Source organism: Canis aureus, chromosome 9 (assembly GCF_053574225.1).
Source record: "Canis aureus isolate CA01 chromosome 9, VMU_Caureus_v.1.0, whole genome shotgun sequence".
Classification (NCBI taxonomy): domain Eukaryota; kingdom Metazoa; phylum Chordata; class Mammalia; order Carnivora; family Canidae; genus Canis; species Canis aureus.
In genome coordinates, this window is record NC_135619.1 from 4,531,209 (window position 1) to 4,554,544 (window position 23,336).

General features: G+C 37.4%; 1 protein-coding gene across 3 annotated transcripts in view; it reads left to right on the forward strand.

Annotated features, from left to right (window-relative positions):
* Positions 1-17,845, forward strand: part of CPSF2 (cleavage and polyadenylation specific factor 2) — a 30,485-nt gene extending 12,640 nt beyond the window's left edge. For 2 of the 3 annotated variants that reach the window (XM_077908529.1, XM_077908531.1), the window contains 8 exons: positions 5,669-5,769; positions 6,744-6,944; positions 8,551-8,613; positions 9,840-9,992; positions 11,601-11,826; positions 13,308-13,607; positions 14,767-14,901; positions 15,500-17,845. In XM_077908529.1, the coding sequence (XP_077764655.1) occupies positions 5,669-5,769; positions 6,744-6,944; positions 8,551-8,613; positions 9,840-9,992; positions 11,601-11,826; positions 13,308-13,607; positions 14,767-14,901; positions 15,500-15,592 (1,272 nt within the window). In that variant the 3' untranslated portion in view covers positions 15,593-17,845. The remainder of the gene's footprint in view (positions 1-5,668; positions 5,770-6,743; positions 6,945-8,550; positions 8,614-9,839; positions 9,993-11,600; positions 11,827-13,307; positions 13,608-14,766; positions 14,902-15,499) is intronic. The other variant, XM_077908530.1, reaches the window with a different exon arrangement.
* The last annotated feature ends 5,491 nt before the right edge of the window (positions 17,846-23,336 follow it).

Genomic DNA, 23,336 nt, shown 5'->3' on the forward strand with positions numbered 1-23,336 from the left:
GGGTGGGGTAGGTGTCCTTTTTCTGTTTTGCAGCTTTCAAGCCATTTCTCTTCCTTCTCTAGGTCATGCCATCAGACTTGACAATACACTGATCCCTTCTGACATTTACTGATCTCATAGTCATTCTCTGTCCTTCATTGGTGACTTTGACTCTGGTCTCTAGTCAGGACTGCATTCGTGATGACTCTGGCGTCCATAGGCGTGATCTGTCTGAGTCCTGGGCCCTCTCAGTTCCTTGATGCCTTATTTCTTAATGATCTTTTCCCCCATTCCACCTTAGCCATCCCTCCCCACAGATCATGCTGTCTACTCTTGTGGTCATACCTTCACCTTATTACGGGTTACCTCTGAAGAGCTCTACCTCAAACATCCCACTCTGATCTGATAGCTGACCTGCTCTAATGCTCCCATGCCAACAGTCCTTTGGTTCCATTGGGACTTTCATGTTGTGAACCTTGCCACTTTTACTATCCATCATCGCTCCAGCTTCTAGTCAGTGGTCCATCATTATTTTACAAACACTTTTAACTCTGTAACCCTCCTGTTGATTGTACTCACCTGGCAAAGTGTTGACTCTAGTTAAACCATTTGTTTAACCATGCCTAAACCCAAGCAACCATACATCACTAGTGTTAAACACACTACTGTGTGGACAGGTTGCCCTTCACATTTATGACATCACATCTCGGATGGGTACTCAGCACCAACCCAACATTCTGTAAGATACTCCTTTTCCTGCTCTCCAGTTGGGTAGCTTCCTTCCCTTCAAATATCCTACAGCCCTCACCCATAGCACATGAACTTGTTTGAAACCTGGCTGAGAAGTAGAAGTCAGACAAGAATCTCCTCATCTTCTCCCCACTAGATAGCCAAACTTGTTTCTGTATCCACATTTGCTGATTTTATCTCTTGTTAATTGGAGCAAGACAAGCAGCCAAATGATCAATATGCCAAAAGATCATTTTGCTTAATAACCAACCCATTGCATCTATTAATTTTCCAAAGCTAGTATCGTTAACTGTGAAGTCTGTAGCAGTTGATGCTGAATGGGCTGACAACTGCCAGAGTTGGGCATGGCTGTAGTTGACTGTTTTTTACTTTTCCTTCCTGGTAGCCATGTTAAGGAATGTTGTTAGAAGTGAGTGATAAGCATACCTTAGTCTTTAACTCTACTTAAGAAAAGGACAAAATCTCAAATACATTCATTATAAATACAGAATTGCTGAAGAAGGATTCCGAGCAACCATATCAAAATAAAACCTGTCCTTTGGGTTATTTAATAGCTTAAAAACACAGTTTTCTTTAAAAATTAAAAGAGCCAAGGAAAAAAAAATTTAAAGAGCTCAGGACCACCTGGGTGGCTCAGTTGGTTAAACGGCCAGCTTTTTATTTCAAAGGTCATAATCTCAGGGTTGTGAGGTGGTGAGATAGAGTCCTGAGTTGGGCTCCTGTGCTCAGCAGTGAGTCTGCTTGAGATTTTCTGTCTCCCTCTGGCCTCTCTGCCCTGCCCAGTGCTGGTGTGTGCTCGCTCCCTCGCACATGAGCTCTCTCCAAAATAAATAAATAGATCTTTAAGATAAAAATTAAAAGAGCTCTTTGAAATACTTGAAATAGTTTCATCAGGTATGAAATGCTGAATTTGAAAATAATAATTAGTAGAAATTCAATTAAGGCTGAAAGGCCATTTGAGGATTTAATAGAAGAATATTTAAAATGGTTTCAATTTGAAGAAAATAGAAAAGGACATTTGGAGCTATAACTTGAAATTTGAGGTTTTTGACTTTATAAGCAGCACTAACACTCCCCTTGTAGTGATGTTTCCTTGGGAATTATGCCTTCCCTGTCCATTACCTGTCAGTTTTCCCCTCTCTTTGGCCATATGCAAAACACTACTATTTCCCCTCCTGCTTGTCTCAGACTTATACTCTTCTAAGTCTTCCTCATCTCAGACAATAGCAGCACTTCCCACAGATTTACTCTGGCCAAAAAAGGATGGATTTTTTAAACGTCCATTGCCATGTAATACGGACTGAAAGTGTGCATGTGGTACAGGTACATCATGTTACCTGTTCACAAATGGAATACTTGTGTCTAGCCTATACCCACACCAGTACCCCACACATCCCCCTCAAGGTTCTCCCCGTCTTCTTTGAGGGAAACCACTATCCTGACTTCTGATGCACAGATGGCCATATTATGAACATTTAAGTGTTTTCAAATAAATGATTTCATTTTAATAACTTTTTAATAATGCATGTGTATATATGTACTGTGATGATTGAATCCAGTGGTTCTCAAAGTATACTGTGAGAACCCTGGAGGGGGTCCCTGAGACCCCTTCAGGGAGTCCCTAAGGTCAAAACTACTTCTCACAGTAATCTTAAGATGTTATTTACCTTTCCATCATGCTTACATTTCACGTTGCTGAGTAAAAGCAGTGGTGGGAAAGGTGCTGGTGCCTTAGCATAAATCCAGGCAGTGGCACCAGATGATGGTGGCCACCGCATTGTGCATCAGCACACACTCGAAGCTCCAAATAAAGAGTCCATTTCACTTAAGAATGCTCTTGATGAAGCAGTAAAAGTCATTTATTTTTATTAAATCCTTTTATTACAAGGTTTTTAAAAATAACCTGAATGGCAAGATGGGAAGGATTTGTACAACACTTGTGTTGCATACTAATACATGATGTTTGTCTCAAAGAAAACCAATTGTATAATTAACTGGCCACTTTTTTCTTAAAACACCATTTTTACTTGAAATAATAACATGGTTATTCAGACTTGGATATTTGGCAGATATTCTCTCAAGGATGAATAAGTTGAGCTTGTCACTCTAGGGAAAAGAGTAGATAAAATTTTGTTGCCTCAATCTGATAAAATTCCAACTTTCAAGTGAAAATCAGAATTTTAGAAAGCTATGCCCATCACCGTGAAATTGACAACTTAAGCTTAGATGGCTTTGCTGATGAGTTTGGTGGTGATATTTGCAAATGTGATTTTTAAAATACTGTCAACATTTGTAAGATCTATGTAACTTGGTAAACCATATTTTGCAAATAACCGATGCCTGTACATATAAAATAGTGCACAAATAAAAGATCCATTCAAAGTGCAAGATAAATCAATAAATTTAATATAACAGTATAAAAAAGTTGTTGATTTCAGATTCCACATTACAACAGATCTTTAAGAAGCCACCAGTTTTTGAAGTTTTTTTTTTTTTTTTTTAATTTATGTATTCATGAGAGACACAGAGAGAAGCAGACTCCATGCAGGGAGCCCAATATGGGACTCAATCCCAGGACTCTGGGATCACGACCTAAGCCAAAGGCGTACATTATCACTGAGCCACCCAGGAGCCCGGTTTTTAAGGTTTAATATAATATCAAGGAATATTCATGGAAACGCTATTTAAATATTTCTCCCTTTTCCAATTATATCTCTGTGTGAGGCTGCATTTTCTTCATATGCTTTAACCAAAACAAATTTTTTTTTAAGATTTTATTTATTCATGAGAGACAGAGAGAGAGAGAGAGAGAGAGGCAGAGACACAGGCAGAGGGAGAAGCAGGCTCCATGAAGGGAGCCTGATGTGGGACTCGGTCCAGGGACCCCAGGATCATGTCCTGAGCCAAAGGCAGACGCTAACCACTGAGCCACCCAGGGGTACCAACGAAAACAATGTATTGCAGAAGATTGAATTCGGCAGATGTGAAGATCCAGCTGTCTTCTGTTGAGCTAGACATTAAAGATACTTGCAGGGATCCCTGGGTGGCTCAGCGGTTGAGCGACTGCCTTTGGCTCAGGGTGTGATCCTGGAGTTCCAGGATCGAGTCCCACATCAGGCTCCCTGCATGGAGCCTGCTTTTCCTCTGCCTGTGTCTCTGCCTCTGTCTCATTCTATATGTCATGAATAAATAAATAAAATCTTTAAAAAAATAATATAAAAATTTTAAGAAGATACTTGCAAAAATGTAAAATAATGCCATGCTTTCTGCTATTTTTTTGCTTTAGAAAGTAACAATTATCTTTTGTAAAGATATGATAATGTTAATATGTCATGATTTTATTTTTTGATGAACAGATGAACACTTTAAAATTTTCTCATTCTTAATTTCTGATAATGGTAGGCATTAGTAAATGTAATCTATAAAAAAAGCTCTCTAGGGTTCTCTGTAATTTTTAAGTCTAAGCCTATCCTGAGATTAAAAAGTTTGAGACCTACTGATTTAATCATCTCATATTAATAGATTTTTTTTTTAAGATTTTTTTATTTATTCATGAGAGACACAGAGAGAGAGGCAGAGACGCAGGCACAGGGAGAAGCAGGCTCCATGCAGGGAGCCTGATGTGGGACTCGATCCCGGGACTCCAGGATCACGCCCTGGGCCAAAGGCAGACACTAAACTGCTGAGCCACCCAGGGATCCCCGCCCCCCTCTTTTTTTAAAATTTTGTTTATTTATTCATGAGAGACACAGAGAGAGAGAGAGAGAGACACAGGCAGAGGGAGAAGCAGGCCCGATGCAGGGAGCCCGACGTGGGACTCGATCCTGGGTCTCCAGGATCACACCCTGGACTGCAGGCGGCGTTAAACCGCTGTGCCACCAGGGCTGCGCATTAATAGATTTTAAAGTTGAGTCCATTTTTTTACCATTACAGACATTACTGCAATGTACTTTTTTTTCCTCATGCTTATGATTATTTCTGTAGGATAAATTCCTAGAATTTATAAATTCCTAGAATTTCCCAGAAGTAGAATTTGTAGAATTTGCTGTGTCAAATGACAGGCACATTTTTATGTTTAGAAAAATTGGGAAAATTGGGATGCCTTGGTGGCTCAGCGATTGAGCATCTGCCTTTGGCTCAGGCCTGATCCCGGGGTCCTGGGATTGAGTCTCACATTGAGGTCCCTGCAGGGGGCCTGCTTCTCCCTCTGCCTGTGTCTTTGCCTCTCTCTCTCTGTGTCTCTCAAGAATAAATAAATAAAATCTTTTAAAAAAGAAAGTTGGTAAATTGCCTTCTACTGTAGTTGTGCTATTGTTCCCATAGATGTATAGTAATTAGCATTGCCAATCTAATAGATTTTAAAATGATATTATATTTTAAAAACTTTTGCACTTTTCAGAAATCAGTGAAATGAGACATCTTATATGTTTTTCTTATTCTGCAAATTGCTTATAAATGGATTTGTCCTTTTTTGATGTGTTATGACCATCTTTTTCTTAACTGATTTCAAAGAGCTCTTAGGAAAAAGTAGCTTCTGATAGTCATGTTAGTGCTGCAAATAATTTTCTCCATTTCCTGTAATTTTATGAGATTTTTAAATGTCAAAGAGATTTTTTTTTTTCATTTTGCCATATTTATTCATCTTTTCCTTTGTGGCTTTTGAGTTTTATGTCCTACATAGGCCTCACCTATTCCAAATTATAAAAATACTTAATCTATATTTTCTTTTCCTGATTGATTATTTTTAACCAGTTTAAATTAAACCCAGTCTAGAAATGTGGCAGCTCAATTTTGGTGCTAATCTAAATAGGATCTGTAATTGCATGTAATGGGAACTTGAATAATTTCAAATTTAAGATGATAAATTCACAGATATGCGACATCTCACACCCCTGCGTAACCCCTGATACTGATACTTCTGTCTGCTGTTTTTCTCTAGTTGAGGAAACGTGTGAAGCTTGAAGGAAAAGAACTAGAAGAATACTTAGAAAAAGAGAAACTAAAGAAAGAGGCAGCAAAAAAACTTGAGCAGTCAAAAGAGTGAGTTATTTTCAGATAGATTAGGAGTTTATATGTAAATTATATGTAAATAAGAGACTCCTTGACTGTAGGGAGCAAACAGGGTCGCTGGAGGGGAGGCGGGGATGGGGGTGGGGTAACTGGGTAATGGGCATTAAGGAGAGCATGTGATGGAATGAGCACTGGGTATGATACGCAACTGATGAATCACTAAATTGTACCCTGAACCTAATAATATACTATATGTTAACTAACTTGAATTTAAATTTTAAAAAAATTTAAATTTTCTGTTGACTTCACGATTTTTGTTACATTTTTAACTGGTGCTAGAATGCCAACTTCTTTCAGTGCTAATTTTTTGTTTTGTTTTTTTAAAAAATCAAATTTATTTTTAAAGAGATTGTTTTTAAATGACTTATTTTATATGTATTTCTAATTTCTTGTTCTTGTTCCTCCCTTATGTGGATATATTGCCACATGGTATCATCTTCCCTTCTCTAAAGAAATTCCTTTGATTTTTGTTTCATGGATTACATATCTGCAGGCAATAACCTCCATCAGATTTTTCTGTGTTTTTTTTTTTTTTTCAGTCTGGCAAATATCTTTTTCTTTTTTTCTTTTTTCTCTTTTTCTATTTGTATTTGAATGACATTTTTACTAAGGATACAGATCAGCAATTTACAGACTTCATTGTTTCTGGCAGGGAGTTTCAGACAATGCTGTCATTGTTTCCTTTGTCCCTCTATAGTATGTGTTTTTCTCCATTGATTATAACATGATGTACCTTAGTGTGTTGTGTTATTTAAAACATTTTTTGAGTATAGTTGACACTTTCAGTGCTAGTGTTAATATGCATTTATTAACTAGCAGTTAATGCTATTTTACAAAATTATAAATTTAATTATTATTGTTGAATTAATTCAAAAATAGTGTTGTAAATATTAATTCAAAATATTGGGACTTTATGACCTTTATCTGTTCCACAATCCTTTTAGGGCAGACATAGATTCCAGTGATGAGAGTGATGTTGAGGAAGACATTGACCAGCCATCAGCTCATAAGATGAAGCATGACCTGATGATGAAAGGTGAAGGTAGTCGGAAAGGAAGTTTCTTCAAACAGGCTAAAAAGTCTTACCCTATGTTTCCTGCCCCAGAAGAAAGAATTAAATGGGATGAATATGGAGAAATTATCAAGTATGTGAACAAAACAAGTTTTTCTTTCTTTCAGTTTAGACTGTGTATTTTGTGAATAACTCAGTGTATCATTAGAACTCAATAAATTTGGCCTTTTTGATCATGTTGTGTACTTCGATAGTTTCTGAGTACCGCACTTTGAAAAATACAGAGGACTTGTGTAGTTTGAAACAAAAAGAAAGTTTAGAGGAATACCTAAAGAATTAGTATTAAAGGCAAACTAGCAGTTTTATTACCTAGGTATGTGAAAAGTTTAAAAAGATGAACAAGACTTCCTCCATTTAAAGAGAGGGTAAGGTGGACACCTGGGTGGGTGGATTAGTTGGTTGAGCCTTTGAGTCTTGATTTTTGGCTCGAGTCTTGATCCTAAGATCAAGATTTCTGCTTGAAATTCTGTCTCTCTCCCGACCGCCCCACTCACTCAAGCACTATCTTTCTCTCTTTCTCTCCCCCAGTCCCCCACTCTTAAGTAAATAATTCTAAAAAAAAGAGAAAGAGGGCAAGGAACATGCATTGGAGAACAACACAGGATAAAGAGAATTTTTGATGGATGATGATGTGTGAAGTTTGGGAAATGTGTTATATTTCAAGCAGTGTTGGACAAGGGTTTTGGTTACGAGAGGAATATGAGATAGCATGGGTAGAACCATGGGAGATCTACCAGCTCTACATGCACTATTGGAAAAAACAACTGAAATCACATGTTCTAATCCAATTTTGAAAACACTATTAACCTGTGTGCAGATTGTTCAGGGCCCCGTGGCTTTCCAGCTGAATGTCAGATGCTGTAGCACAGTGCACGGTGTCTCACGCTGTTTGGTGTCTCCCTAGTTTTCTGTGATGCCGACGTGCGCTCTCTGTTCTAGTGGTACCATCCTTATTGCAGCCTCCTTCTATGCGACTTTTCCACGTCAGGCGCTTGCATATGTTCATCCCTCAGCTTTGTTCTGTCTTCCTGTCCCAGGTCTCTGTGCTGCCGAATTGGGTGTTACAAACTGCTGGAAACCTTTCCTGTTTCTTGCTTACCACCCCAACACAGTCTGGGTCCCTCACTTGTACTTCCTTTGTTCCTTGGTAATGCTTTCTTGAGCATATAGTGGATTTTAGGTCATTCTGGAATTTAATGAGCAAAGTTTCCACTGTTTGTGTGGCCCTCTAAAATAGTAGAGAGGAAAAGTAACAATATAAATAGCGTTGGTGAGTTTATGTACCATTCCACTTAATTAGTGTCCAGTCTGTTCAGCATGTGAACAGTGTTCTTTAGCTTCAATTTCCTTATCTGAAGAGTGGGGATAAGAATGAAATGAGGTTGTGTTTTTAAGACATTTAACATAGAATTTGGTGACTCATGACTTCTAGGAGATGCACTTTGAGTGCTTCCTGCTATACTGCTGTTCTGTGGATCATAGATGGTGAAGTTGAACTCCAGGTTCTGAGAAACTGCTGTACAGTCTAGGTGTTGGGTAACAGAGGCCTGCATTCCCAGAGACCAGTGGGAGTGGGTTTGGGCATGTGGCATAGATAATTACAGGAGGCGAGAAAGAATATTCTTATTTTTTACTTTTTTTTCTTTCTCTTTTTTTTTTTTTTAATTTACTTATTTTAGAGAAAGAGAGAGAACCTGGGAGTGGGGAAGGGCAGAGGGAGAGTATCTCAAGCAGACTTTGCGGTGAGTGTGAGAGCCCAACGCTAAGCTTGATCTCACAACCCCAAGATCATGGCCTGAACTAAAACCAATAGTCAGATGCTCAACCAGCTGACCCACCCAGGCACCCCTGTTCTTTAATTTTAACATACAACTCTCTCTGATAGGGGAAGTAAAGATGGGAACATAGACGCATTCATACTTTGTTGAAATAAAGGCAAATGCCTTTGAGGGAGCTCATGATTTTGTATCTTAGTCTACTTGGTAATGTGCCAATGGAGAGTCATATGCTTTCTTTGGGCACAGATGGAGTAACCAGGGCCCTTCAGGAAATCAAAAGAGGTCCGAGATTTATAAGACTGGGAGTTGGGAAGAGAAACCACAGAAACTGAGAGAAAGAATGATTCAAACAAATGCAGGGCCAGGTTGTAAAAGTACTTGTGATAGCCATGAAGATCTTTTTTTCTTTTTTTTTTTTTTTTAATAATAACTTTATTTTTTATTGGTGTTCAATTTGCCAACATACGGAATAACACCCAGTGCTCATCCTGTCAAGTGCACCCCTCAGTGCCCGCCACCCAGTCACCCCCACCCCCCGCCCTCCTCCCCTTCCACCACCCCTAGTTCGTTTCCCAGAGTTAGGAGTCTCTCATGTTCTGTCTCCCTTTCTGATATTTCCTACCCATTTCTTCTCCCTTCCCCTCTATTCCCTTTCACTATTATTTATATTCCCCAAATGAATGAGAACATACACTGTTTGTCCTTCTCCGATTGACTTACTTCACTCAGCATAATACCCTCCAGTTCCATCCACGTCGAAGCAAATGGTGGGTATTTGTCGTTTCTAATGGCTGAGTAATATTCCTTTGTATACAAAGACCACATCTTCTTTATCCATTCATCTTTCAGTGGACACCGAGGCTCCTTCCACAGTTTGGCTATTGTGGACATTGCTGCTAGAAACATCGGGGTGCAGGTGTCCCTAGCCATGAAGATCTTCCAGTGGTCTGTCTAGGCCTCTTTCCTAGCCCACACAGCATGTTTTACAGGGCATTCCTCAGTGGTCAGGAAAACAGAATATACACAGTCATTTGGTAATCGGTGTTATAAAGTTGCATTAGCTTTGGATCAATTGTGTATTTAAATCTTGAGAGATGTGAGGAGTCTAAAATTTGTGCCATCTACTAGTTATATATATTATATAATATTAGTTTGCCATTAGCACTTCTAATTAGAGACTTATTATTTAGACCAGAAGATTTCTTAGTTCCAGAACTCCAAGCGACTGAAGAAGAGAAAAGCAAATTAGAATCTGGCTTGACAAATGGAGATGAACCCATGGATCAGGACTTATCTGATGTTCCTACCAAGTGTATTTCTACAACAGAGTCTATTGAAATAAAGTAAGTGCTTTTTGTTGCATTTTGAAACTAAATTCTAAGATAAAATTTTAAGAACTTGAATTACATAATTTTTCATTGTTTCAGAAGTGAAAATTCTGAATATCTAGTAAGTTTGTACTTTTAAAATTTAATTTCTTTTTCTGTGCAAAGACTTATAAAGTATGGTGGCATTTTGTTTTCATTAATAGTATTTGAATGCCAGTGTGTTTGAATTGGTGGTGAGGTGGGGTTTAAACTTCAAATTGGGGGATCCCTGGGTGGCTCAGCAGTTTAGCGCTGCCTTCGGCCCAGGGTGTGATCCAGGAAACCCAGGATCAAGTCCCGTATCAGGCTCCCTGCATGGAGCCTGCTTCTTCCTCTGCCTGTATCTCTGCCTCTCTCTCTCTCTCTCTCTCTGTGTGTGTGTGTGTGTGTCTCTCATGAAAAAATAAAAATAAATAAAATCTTTAAAAAAAACAAAACAACTTCAAATTGTACATTTATATGAAGAAACATTCTGGCCTTTTTAGTAAGTCTGGTAGCATGTGAACTTGTGCAGTTCACAAGTTTAATTTTTCTAAGTGTTTCATAAACTATACTCCTTATCTCTAGTGTCCTTATGTCTTAAAAATGTTACTACAATCAGTAGTAGTTAATAAACCTTTTTTTCATTTGGTGCAGTTAATAACGCCAGAAAATCATCATTCTGGAATGGATTTTTTTTTTTTAAATCATTAGAGAACAAAGTGGTTTGTCTAGTGATATCATTTAGCATATATTTTGGAGTACACCTAATATCTAAATAATGCTTATTATCAGTATCACAAAATTCTCTCTAGAATGGCTGTATCAGTTTATATTTTCCCTAACAAGAGCAGAAGGCTTCTTTCATCCCTGTTTCCTTACCAGTGTTTGGCATTATCTAACTCTACAGCATTTTCCAGTATAGAGTAACATATCACTGTTTAAATTTGTCTTACTGTGATTATTGATTATCTTCAAATGCTTGTTACTTTTTTTTTCTGTGAAGTCCACGTGCATGGCCTTTGTGCATTTTTCTGTAGCAGTTGCTGCTGTTTTGTTATTGATTTGCAGGGGATCATTGTATATTTTGGATATTAGCCCTGGTTGGTTACAGACAATGCAGATATCTTCTCCCATTCTGTTACCTGTTTATAAGAGTTGTCCATGGTCTACTTTAAAAAAAAAAATCTTTAATTTTGATGTAATGAAATAATAAAATGTTTTCCATTATGGTTTTAGAATTGTGTATAGAGAAGTCTCTCCCTGTCCATGGTCACAGACATAATTCGTACGTTTTATTCTATTATATTTTAAGTCTTCACATTCTCTCTTATGGCTTCAGCTCAACCTGCTGTTATATATGGCATTAGAACAGGATCCAGTTTTACTTTTCTTTATATAGTGAGCTATTTTTTTCTAATAGCTATTGAGTAATCCATAATCCTTCCCATTCAAATACTTATTAACAATATAATATGCGTATTCCTCAAATCCTTATTTTACATATTCTATGCATTTCTTTCCTGATGATAAAAGCCATTAATAACCTAGTTTTGGAGTTAACTTATCAGAAAAGTAACCTTGAATAATCCTGTCTAATTACAGAGCCAGAGTTACTTACATAGACTATGAAGGACGCTCTGATGGAGATTCCATTAAAAAGATCATTAATCAGATGAAACCACGACAGTTAATCATTGTCCATGGACCACCAGAGGCCAGTCAGGATCTCGCAGAGTGCTGTCGTGCATTTGGTGGGAAAGATATTAAAGTGTACATGCCAAAGCTACATGAAACAGTGGATGCCACTAGTGAAACTCATATCTACCAGGTAAGTGTGTTGGCATCTGAAGCCACACAGAAATAAACACTTTTTGTTGCAGATTAGGACAGGTACACATTAGGAATATAGTGGTGAGTGAGACCCATACGGTCCCTTGTCTTCATAGATCTTACGGTCTGTGGGGCTTTAACAAGGAAAGAGCATTTATCACATTGTTAGACCTCCAGTAGAGAAAATACAGTATGTTGTGGGTGTATAAAGAGTGAGACCCCCAACCCAGATTTGGAAGTTTAGACAAGATGTCCCAAAGTACGCAATAACTAAGCTGAATTCTAACATGTTTAGATGGGTCATCAGGGTGGCATAGAGAGTGGGAGAGAGAGAGAAAGGGTATTCCAGGCAGAGGGAACAAGATTTGCAGAAGTATGAAGGGGAGAAGAATAGGGAGTATTCAAGAATTCAAAAGTTTTATAAAACTTCACTGATGTCAAGGGTCTATTCCTAATTGAAAAAAATGGAAGCAGGTATAAAAAATAGGAGTAGCACAGAGGAGAGATTAGCTTTTATCTGATAGTGGGAGATGATAGCAGTTAAAGCAGGAGTGATATCTAGATTTGGTCGGAATTCACCAGGCAGCAAAGTTATTCTGGGCAGAACGAGAGGAAGCAGCATTCCAAGAATATGGATGTGTGAAATTCATGGTGATGGAGGAAGCAGTAACTCAGTACTCCTGAAGAGCACCAACCTTAGAATCATCTGGGGGAGCTTTGGGGGTGACAGGGGGACTCCATGCTCTGGATTTAGTCTCATCAGTTTTGTTAGAGTCGCTGGAGGTGGGACCTTAGCATCAACATATATTTTAAGAAATTGCCATGTGGGGCAGACCGGGTGGCTCAGCGGTTTAGCGCCGCCTTCAGCCCAGGGTGTGATCCTGGAGTCCCAGGATCGAGTCCCACGTCGTGCTCCCTGCATGGAGCCTGCTTCTCCCTCTGTCTGTGTCTCTGCCTCTCTCTCTCCTCTCTCTCTCTCTCATGAATAAATAAATAAAATCTTTAACAAAAAGAAAAAAGAAAAAAAAGAAATTGCCATGTGATCCCAATGTGCAGTCAAGGGTTAAGAATCTTTTTTCTTTACTTTTTTTTTTTTTTTTTTAAGATTTTATTTATTCATGAGAGACATACAGAGAAAGGCAGAGACACAGGCAAAGGGAGAAGCAGGCTCCATGCAGGGAGCCCAATGTGGAACTCAATCCCAGGACCCTGGGATCATGTCCTGAGCCAAAGGCAGACACTCAACTGCTGAACCACCTCGGGGCCCCGGGTTAAGAACCTTTTGGAAAGCAGACAGCAGTCCTCATGATCTCACAGGTCACTAGGTCTTTACCATTCGCAGTGAGGATCAGATGAGTGCAAGATTTTCGAATCTTAATACACATTACCAGAGTCAGGAAATGATAGCTGTTTGTATTTTGTTGTCAATTTATATTTCGTGGACTCCATCTCTCTCCCTCCCCTTTGCATTGTGTCTAGGTGAGATTGAAAGATTCACTCGTCAGCTCCCTTCAGTTTTGTAAGGCAAAAGATGCTGAATTAGCTTGGATAGACGGTGTCTTGGACATGAGAGTTTCCAAAGTGGACACAGGAGTTATTTTAGAAGAAGGAGAACTGAAGGATGATGGAGAAGACTCCGAAATGCAAGTGGACGCTCCTTCGGATTCCAGCGTTATAGCACAACAGAAGGCCATGAAGAGTCTGTTTGGGGATGATGAGAAAGAGACAGGTGAAGAAAGCGAGATCATTCCAACCTTGGAACCATTGCCTCCCCACGAGGTAAAAAAAAAAAAAAGCATGTGCCTTAATTTGTCATCCTTTGGATTTTTCTTTTGTTTTTAACTCTTTAAATTATGTATCCTATGTAGACGAATTTTGGAGTTTTAGAAAAAAGATTATTTACAATATGGCTGTGTGCATGCAGGGGCGTGTGTTTATATCCTGGACTGCAAGGGAATGATAACAATTACAGGAAATGTTTAGCAAATATCATAAGATATATTATTGTTTTATGATTTATTTTTTCAGTATTTAAATATTGATTGTGAGGATTACATCACATACCTACTTCCAGTTAGGAGATTTATAGTTTTTTAAGACTGAAACTCTTGTACTCCATTTTTGTACATTGTTAGCTCAGCTGAAATCACTTTCGGTTTTGATACAGGTAAGAATCTTTTATAAAGTATAGGTATAATTTTAATCTAGTATTTACATGTTCTCAGGAGATACTCTTTTAGCAAAGATTTCAGGTAATTAACTTACAACAGTGTTAAAACTGTGTAGTAAGAGTCCTGTGTGCATGTCAGAGGACTCTAGACTTTCCGTGTAGTAAGGAGTAGAGAGCCGACCTCTGTCATTGGATTCCTCTCTAGTAATACTCTTGAGATTGGGGGAGGAAAAAGAATATTTTTTTCTCTCTGCTAAAGCTAGTAAGCTTCACGGCAATTTCCAAGTAGCAGCAATAGGTGGAACCGCTTATTTTTCTGATTCTAAAACCCCTGGCATCCACTGCATTCACTCTAAGGGAGAAGGGAAGGTGAAAGTGGGATCAGGGGAGGACTCCCCTGAGAATTCCCTAAGTGAAGGAGTTAGATCTGGAAAATGAATTTTTTGGTTCAGTTCTGCCTACTGGCACTCTCCTTGACCCCCTCAGGCAAGTGGGTGAGTGAAGAGCATAACATCACCAAATCTCCCTGTTACTGTGAGCTATGACTAATAAAAACTGATGGGAAACTTGGGCTTTGTAATGTTAAATAATGAGGTAAAATTCAGAATAGCAACTCAGAATGTGATTTACAGCCTTGATAGGATCCCTTAGAGGTCTTCAGGGAATGATAGAAAATATCTTAGAGATGTGTTACTGCACTTTATTCAGTACAACTGTATGTGTGGTGTCTTATTTGAAGTTCTTCTTTCCCCTTTATCCTTGTTTAAGGTTCCTGGACATCAGTCAGTTTTTATGAACGAACCAAGACTGTCAGACTTCAAACAAGTTCTTTTACGGGAGGGGATTCAAGCTGAATTTGTAGGAGGTGTGCTTGTTTGCAACAATCAAGTAGCGGTCCGTAGAGTAAGTGTGGTTTTTTTCTTTGTTTTGTTTTGTCTTTAGGATTTTATTTATTTATTCCTGAGAGACACAGAGAGAGGCAGAGACACAGGCAGAGGGAGAAGCAGGCTCCATGCAGGGAGCCTGACGTGGGATTCGATCCTGGGTCTCTGGGATCACGCCCTGGGCTGAAGGCGGTGCTAAACCTCTGAGCCACGTGGGCTGCCCGTAAATGTGTTTTTAATAAGGGGCAAAGTGAACAAATATTTCCTTCTGATGTGTTGCCATTTTGACTTCTGTGATTCTTGATCAGTAATTTCACAAACTGGAGACCGTAATTTATATTCATAATGATGACCTTAAAGGCTTATAAAAGTGACTCTTAAAGAAATAATGTATAATTTTACTGTAAATTTTTATTACTTGAATCTTGACATTTACATATCTATGTAAAATTCATGACTTGAATGTAATATCCTTATTTTGTGCTGAGCAACCCATTTCCAGACCAATCATCAAATAGTCGAGTTAATATATCTTGTTTATTATGTCTGCATATTAATAGCAAATATACTAAAGTTTGTTTTTGTTTTTGTTTTTGTTTTTGTTTTTTACTTTCTAGACGGAAACTGGACGCATTGGATTAGAAGGCTGCCTTTGTCAAGATTTTTATAGGATAAGAGACCTTTTATATGAACAGTATGCCATTGTGTAAAGGACATGATGTCAAGAAGTATCTGTTTGACCTTTCTAAGAAAAAAGCGTTCTTATTCTAAGCTTTTGCTTTTTTGTCTTGTAACATACAGAAAGAATTGCCAGAAAAATTTAACATGCATTCGATTTTTTAAAAAATGTAAATAGAGTCCATTTTGCTAATGCTCAAATGAGCACTCCACATTTTAGCTTTCAGAGTGATAGAGATCCTAACAAGTGTGCAGGCCCAAGAATCGAAGGTGATTGGTTTTCTCTACAGACCCCTTGTTCTAGAAGGGCTTTTTACTTGAATAAAACAATGCAACTTAGCAAACCAGCTCATGGCCTTAGAGAAACATGTTTGCATGTTGTGAATTCTTGCAAACAGTTTCTTAAATTTTCTGGAATGAAAAGTGAGAATTATTGAGAAAAGATGTGCTATGTAAAAAAAAAAAAAAAAACTGAAGATACAGTTTTTTGAGGCCCGTGTGTTTAAAAAAGAAAAAACAAAGAGTATGTGCTCTAACTCTTCTTTTGAATTCTGATATGCAGTTGTCTTCACACATATCTCCTTACCCTACCTGTATTTCCCAGTTATTCAATCTAGTGGAAGGTGGTACATATTTCGTTCAGAAATCAATTTTTATTTCTCCTATTACTTTACCAAGATTTTGTTGTTCAGGTTGAATTACAACAACTAACATCATTTGAATATATGTAGTGCAAAAGAACTCCTGCTATTTTAGTCTTAAGGATTCTGTATACATGTTAGATACATCTTAGCTATCGCTAGGTTACTTCATTGAGAACTGTTTAGTGCTTTGTTTTTAAGGAAACAAATGTTGAACCTTATATTTTTATAAGGTGATAGTATAATTGAATCAAAAGGTGTAAATGTTTTCATCTCTTAGGCTTGCTCCCTCCTAAGGTTGCAGAAGCAATGGTTGGATTTTATACACCTTACTACAGAAATAATACTGAAGTTGTATAAGGTCATCCTTTCTGTGTTCCTGTCTTTCTTGGGGCTAGCGGCCCAAATACAGTATAAACCACTTGTGTTTAAGAGTAAAAACTGAATATATGCAATTTTCATTGAACTTAAAAATGAGAATCATGTTGCCCTATTATAATCTTGGATGCTTGTCTAGTGTGTAGCTTGATCATGGCAGTCCTTGATCTTTATTTCTCAAGTAATTAAGCCCTCTTTTTAATGCTTAGCATTTTTAGAAGGATCATTCCTGTTTAACTTATATGGAACTATACATAGTATAGTACTACCCAGTGATATCAGACTAGAATTAATATTTTATTCTCTTTCAAAGTTTATAAAGAATTTGTTGTGGATTATAGTGCTAATGCAAAGTTTCAGTCTTCTGATAGCAAAAATCAGATATGCGGAACACCATTACAGAAGGTGACGATAAAGAGTATGTTTTCTTTGTAGAGCTTTGAAAAAATTCAACTTAAAATCCTGTTACTGAAAAGAGTAAGCCTGGAATCCTATTTATATTCCAGGGGAAAGAAAGTCTGCATTTGTTATATGGCTTGAAGCATCTGGTTATACAGATTACATTGCGATACTGATATTGAAAAATTATTTCTCACTTAGCCTTTTTATTGTCCTATGAACAGGAATTAAATTTTAAAGTGCTGCTTGAAGATGGCTGTGCTAACTAATGTCATTGCAAGAGCAATACTTTGTCCTGTTTATTGATGGCAGGATTACTAAAATTTCTAAAATGAAGACATTTCTTTAGCCTTAGTTACTTAAAAATATACATTTAAAAAAGGCTATAAAATAAATCATGAACTCAGAGGAACTTTCAGATTTTGTTTAGAGGCAAAATAAATACAAGTGGACCATCAGCTGATTATAAATAATTTGGTCAAAAAAATTTATTGTAGTATTTGTTACAATGAATTATAAATGTCAAGTATTGTTGAAAATTATTGTTTTTATGAACCAGTAGGTGGTCTGAAATAGAAGTGAGGAAATCAATTTTCTAAGAGGGCCTTTTTAAAAAAAATTTGAAATTCATATACCATAAAATTCACTCTTTTAAAGTATATAATTCATTAGCTTTTAGTATATTTAAAGTAGTGCAACCATTACCACTCTCATTCCAGAATATTTTCATCCCCCCAAAAAGACACTCTGCCAATTAGCAGTTATTTTCCATTCCCTTCACCCCAGTCCCAAGCAACCATCAATCTATTTTCTGTCTATATGGATTTGCCTATTCTGAATATTTCATAAAAATGAAATCATACAATATGTGGCCTTTTGTGTCTGACTTCTTTCACTTAGTATGATATTTTCAAGATCCATTGATACTGTAGCATGTGTCAGCACTCTTTATGTGGTTGAATAATATTCCAGTGTGTGTATATACCACATTTTGTTTATCCACTCATCAGTTGATAGACATTTGGGTTTTTTCAATTTTTGTCTAGTATAAACGATGCTGCCATGAACATTCCTATACAAGTTTTTTGTGTGAATGTAGGTTTTCAGTTTTGGGGGAACATATTCCTAAGAGGAGAATTGCTGGATAATACAATAACTCTTTTGAGAAACTGTCAGTTTTCCAAACCTTATTTCCAAAGTGCCAATGCTATATTACATTCCCACTAGCAGGATGTGAGGATTCCAATTTCTGCACATCCTTGGCAACACTTGTTTCCTACCCTATTTTTTATTTTAATCGTCCTAGTGTGTGTGAAGAGGTATTTCATGGTTTTGATTTGCATTTTCTTAATGACTAATGATGTTGAGCATCTTTTCTGTACTTATTGGCCATTGTATTCTGTTCAGATTCTCTGCCTGTTTTTTAGTTGAATTATTTATCTTTTTTGTTGTTGAATTAATAACATTTTCTTAATACAGTTTGGATACTTAAATCCTTATCAGATAAGTGACTTGCAGACATTTTCTCCCATTCTGATTTTCACTGTCTTGATTGTGTCCCTTGAGCCACACACACAAAAATTTTTTTTTAATTTTTTTTAAGATTTTATTCATTTATTAATTTTTTTTAAGATCTTATTCATTTAGACAGAGAGAGAGAGGCAGAGACACAGGCAGAGGGAGAAGCAGGCTCCATGCAGGGAGCCCGACGTAGGACTTGATCCCAGGTCTCCAGGATCAGGCCCTGAGCTGAAGGTGGCGCTAAACCGCTGAGCCACCCAGGCTGCCCCACAAAAATTTTTAATTTTGGTAAACTGTGATTATGGTTTTTTTCTTTTGGTTCCATGTGCTATTGGTGTTATATCTTAGAAACCATTGCTTTATCCAAGGTCACAAAGATTTATACCTGTTTTTTTCCTATGAGTTTTATAATTTAAACTCTTGCATTGAAGTCTTATAGTCATTTTGAGTTAATTTTTTATATATGGTGTGAGGTAGGGGTCCAATTTCATTCTTTTGCATGTGGCTACCTAGTTGTCCCAGCATCATTTGTTGAAAAGACCATTTCCTCATTAAATTATCACCTTTGTTGAAAATCAGTTGCTCATAAATGTATGAGTTTGTTCTTGGTCTCTCAGTTCTCATTGATTTATATGATATATCCTATGCCAATACCACAGTGTCTGGATAACTGTTAAAATTATGTTTTAAAATCAGCAAAGGTGAGTCCTCCCAACTTTATTCTTTCAAGATTGTTTTGTTTTTTCTGGTTCTCCTGCATGTCAGTGTGATTTTTAGAATCAGCTTATCAATGTCTGCAGAAAACCCATAGGGGAAAGAAAAAGTAGCTGAAATCTACAGCATGAAATCTTAACAACGTTATGGCTGAGGAGTACTGGAATTCATCTAGTTCAGCTCGCTTATTTTAATACTGGGTGAATGGACCTCAGGTAAGGAAGGGATTTGCTTGAGAGCCTCATAGACCAGAGTGGGAGTGGGACCCAGCCTCATGAAATCCTTTCATTTGGTACCACATGAATGGATCTAGAATCCTTGTAGAATCCATTCAGCACTAAAATAAGTGTTGGACTAGATAAATTTCACAGCCCCTACCATAACATCAGGAGATGTTAAGACTGAATTTGGACTCTTTTTTGTATTCTGCACTGCTGTGATGATACTTTATGTTCACTTTGTTTCAGTGGACTAGTAGTTAGCAATTCAGTGATTGGGAGTTTGATTGTGTGGTGGTGGTTCCTTGTCACCCCACTCCCCTCTTATATTCATCCATTCAATGAACATAGAAGTGAAGATTTGGTGGGAACTACAGAAGGAACATTCAGATCTGCTCTCCTGAGCAGGGATCAAGGAGGATTATTTTTCTTCTCCTTTTGCCTGTCTCTTAACTGTGAACCACCTCAGTTGCATTTATGAGAAAATACCAAAAATTACCAAAAGTAAATCAACCCAGGACTTTACCCAACCAGGAGGTAAGGGTATCTTTGTTCTGTCCTTTCCCTCTTCCCCTGTCCTCTCCCAGTGTGCACACAGCTCGCTCGCTTTCTCTTTTTTTTTTTCTGAGTGTTTTCATTTATTACTCAGGCCTCTTTCATTTTAGTTCTTGAAGTCAAAATACGATTTCAAGGAGCAAAATAGAAGTTTGGAGACTTAAATTTCTCTGCACTGTAGTTGAAGAGAACCAAAAGTATATGTGCTTTTTTTGTGGGAAGTTGTTAATTGGGTTCCATATGTCCTGCTCAGATTTTTGATACAGAGTGATACCGTCAAGTGGAGAATGTATGAAGGTTTCATAAAGGCTTACCCATTCATTTTCTGAGATTTTGTCAATTGTAATGTTCAATATCCAACTTATCATATTTCCTTTCTTTCCTCTGACAATTTTTTTTTTAAGGCACTGCTAAATTGAACATTCACAACTAGTGAGGTCCTTCAAACAACTCTCTGTGAGAAGCTGTTTTTATTCCAAGGGTGCTGCCACTGTCCTGGTTTTTAATAATTTGGGAGCTCTCATTTCTCTTTAGATTCATTTACCAAGCTTATGAGGAATGTAAATGATTTTAGAAACAACTTGTGGTCTTGATCCAACATGACTTTATTACTTGACTCTAAATGATGGGAGAAAGAAGAAAAAGATTTAAAGTAACCTCTTTCTTCTTTTTTTAAAGATTATTTATTTATTCATGAGAGACACACACAGACAGAGGCAGAGGGAGAAGCAGGCTCCATGCAGGGAGCCTGATGTGGGACTGGATCCCAGGTCTCCAGGATCACGCCCTGGACTGAAGGCGGCGCTAAACCCCTGAGCCACCTGGGCTGCCCAAAGAGCCCTCTTCTAATAGATATTTGCTACTGTAGGAGATTTTTTTTTATATTAAATGGTTATTTAATCCCAAACTTTTAATAATTAAAAGTAGAGTATACCAGAAATTGTAAAGATACTGTAATTTCCAACCTTATGTTGGTTCAGGTTAAATTTCATATTTAAATATCAGAGGACATAAGTCTAATGAGATTGTGTATAAATCCTTTATCAGTTATGAGAAAAAATTAAATGTACAGGACTCAAAATCTCAAGGTTTTTCAATATCATGTATGTGGGGTTTTTTTCAAGGAGATAAACTATTGCAGAAGAAAGCAGGTTTAATGAAGATTCAGAATATACATTTTTAACTATTAAGTAGGATTTTATACCTAGATTATTGTCCATTAAGAAAAGCTTCTAACGCATTTATTTCAACTATTCTTTTGAATAGTTTTACCTGAGATAATGAAAGCATTAAGTAGAGATTTCTCCAGTAGTAGAAAAATTGGTGTAATAAATTTCTAATAGCTGAAAGACCAAGTGTATCTATTTTATTATTTAAGTTATTTTAAAATAATTTTAAATGGATGGGAAATTTTACAAGAATAATTTTAAAAACCCCATATATCCCTCTCCTGTTTTTTGTCCTGTTTACCTTATTCCCTCTATATATACATATTAATTTTTTAATTGTCTGATACTAAGTTGCAGGGATGATGTCCCATCAGTCCCCGACAGTACTTCCATCAAAATCAGGAAGACAATATTGATACAATTCTACCATTTAATTCACAAACCTCATTCAAATGCTACCATTTACTCTAAAAATGTCCTTAAAATAATCCTTTCCTCTTTGCTCCAAGGTCCTGTCCACGGTGCAATACGCATTCTGTTAGGTTTTCCCTCCTGTTTTCCTCAATCTGGAGCTCTCCCTTGGTTTTTCCTTTTTTAATAAAGAATTTTTAAAGACCTTGATATTTTTGAAGAGTGCTGGCCAGTGACTTTGTAGACTGAGCCTTACACTGTATTTGTCTGATACCTCATGATTAGAATCAGGTTAGGAATTTTTGGCAGGAATACTGGAGAAGTGACGCTGTGTTCTATCAGGAGGTGCTTGGTGTTCGTTTTTGCTGCTACCAGTGATGTTAATTGTTGATAACTGGTTACGTCTGCAAGGTTTTTCCACTGTGAAGTTGGTATTTTGTACTTATTAATGTGGAATAAATGTCTTGTGGGTAGCTACTTTGGGACTGTATCAATATATATTTTTAAAGATTTTACGTATTTATTCATAAGAGATACAGAGAGAGAGAGGCAGAGACACAGGCGGAGGGAGAAGCAGGCTCCATGCAGGGAGCCTATTGCAGAACTCGATCCCGGGGCCCTGGGGTCACGCCCTGAACCAAAGGCAGATGCTCAACTTCTGAGTCACGTAGGCATCCCTCAGTATCTATATTCTGTACATTTTTATCCTCTGGTTCTAGCATCCATTGATGATTCTTATCTGAAACAGTCATTGCCAGACGGTGGCTTTCTGATTATACTCCTGCATCTACATGTAATTGGCATATTCTCGAGTCATACTTTCTCTTCCCCGTTTATTTATTTATTTGTATGCATGGAACATGGATTCTGTTTTATAATCTACAAACTATCACGATCTATTCTGATTTCTCCAGTTGCCCTAGATTTGGCTAGCAGGAACACTCAAGCTGGCCTCTGTGTTCTTTAACATGGTTCTCAGGTTCTTTTTTTTTTTTTTTTAATTGTGTGAAAAAACAACATTAAATCATCCTAACCATCTTTAGGTGTACAGTTCAGCAGTGTTTAGTATATTCACGATGTTGCACTACAGAGGTCTCAACTTTTTTTAATCTTGCAACACTGAATCTCCATACCTACTAAAGCACTCACCCTCCTCCCCTCCTCCCAGCCCTTTGTAACTACCTTTTCTACTTTTTTTTTCTGTGATTTTTTTTTTTCTGTGATTTTTGACTGCTTTAGATTGAATGGAATCACACAGTATTTGTCCTTTTCATGAGTAGCTAGTTTCACTTAGCATAACATCCTCAGGGCTCATCCATACTGTAGAATGTGGCAGGATTTTCTTCCTTTTTATTTATTTTCTAAGAAGGTTTTCTTTCCTTTTTAAGGCTGCATATTTCATTGTGTGGATAATACCACATTTTCTTTATCCGTTTATCTGTCCGTGGACTTTTGGGTTGCTCCTGCCACTTTGCTATTGTGACTCATTCTGTGATGAACAGGAGTGTGCAAATACCTCTTTGAGATGCTGCTTTCAATTCTTTGGGACATGGATCCAGTGGGAATATTTTTAATTTTTGGAGGAACTTGCCATTGTTTTCCATAATGGCTCCATAATTGTTTTCTCCATGGTTCTTTGAGCACTTTCTTACATTTCAGCACAAGGTATTTCAGGTTCCATCTTCTATTATTCCTACCCTACCCTAGGATCAGATATTTCTCCAAAGAGTCCTATTTTAGTTTAGTGGAGAATGGTATTTTTTTTTCCTG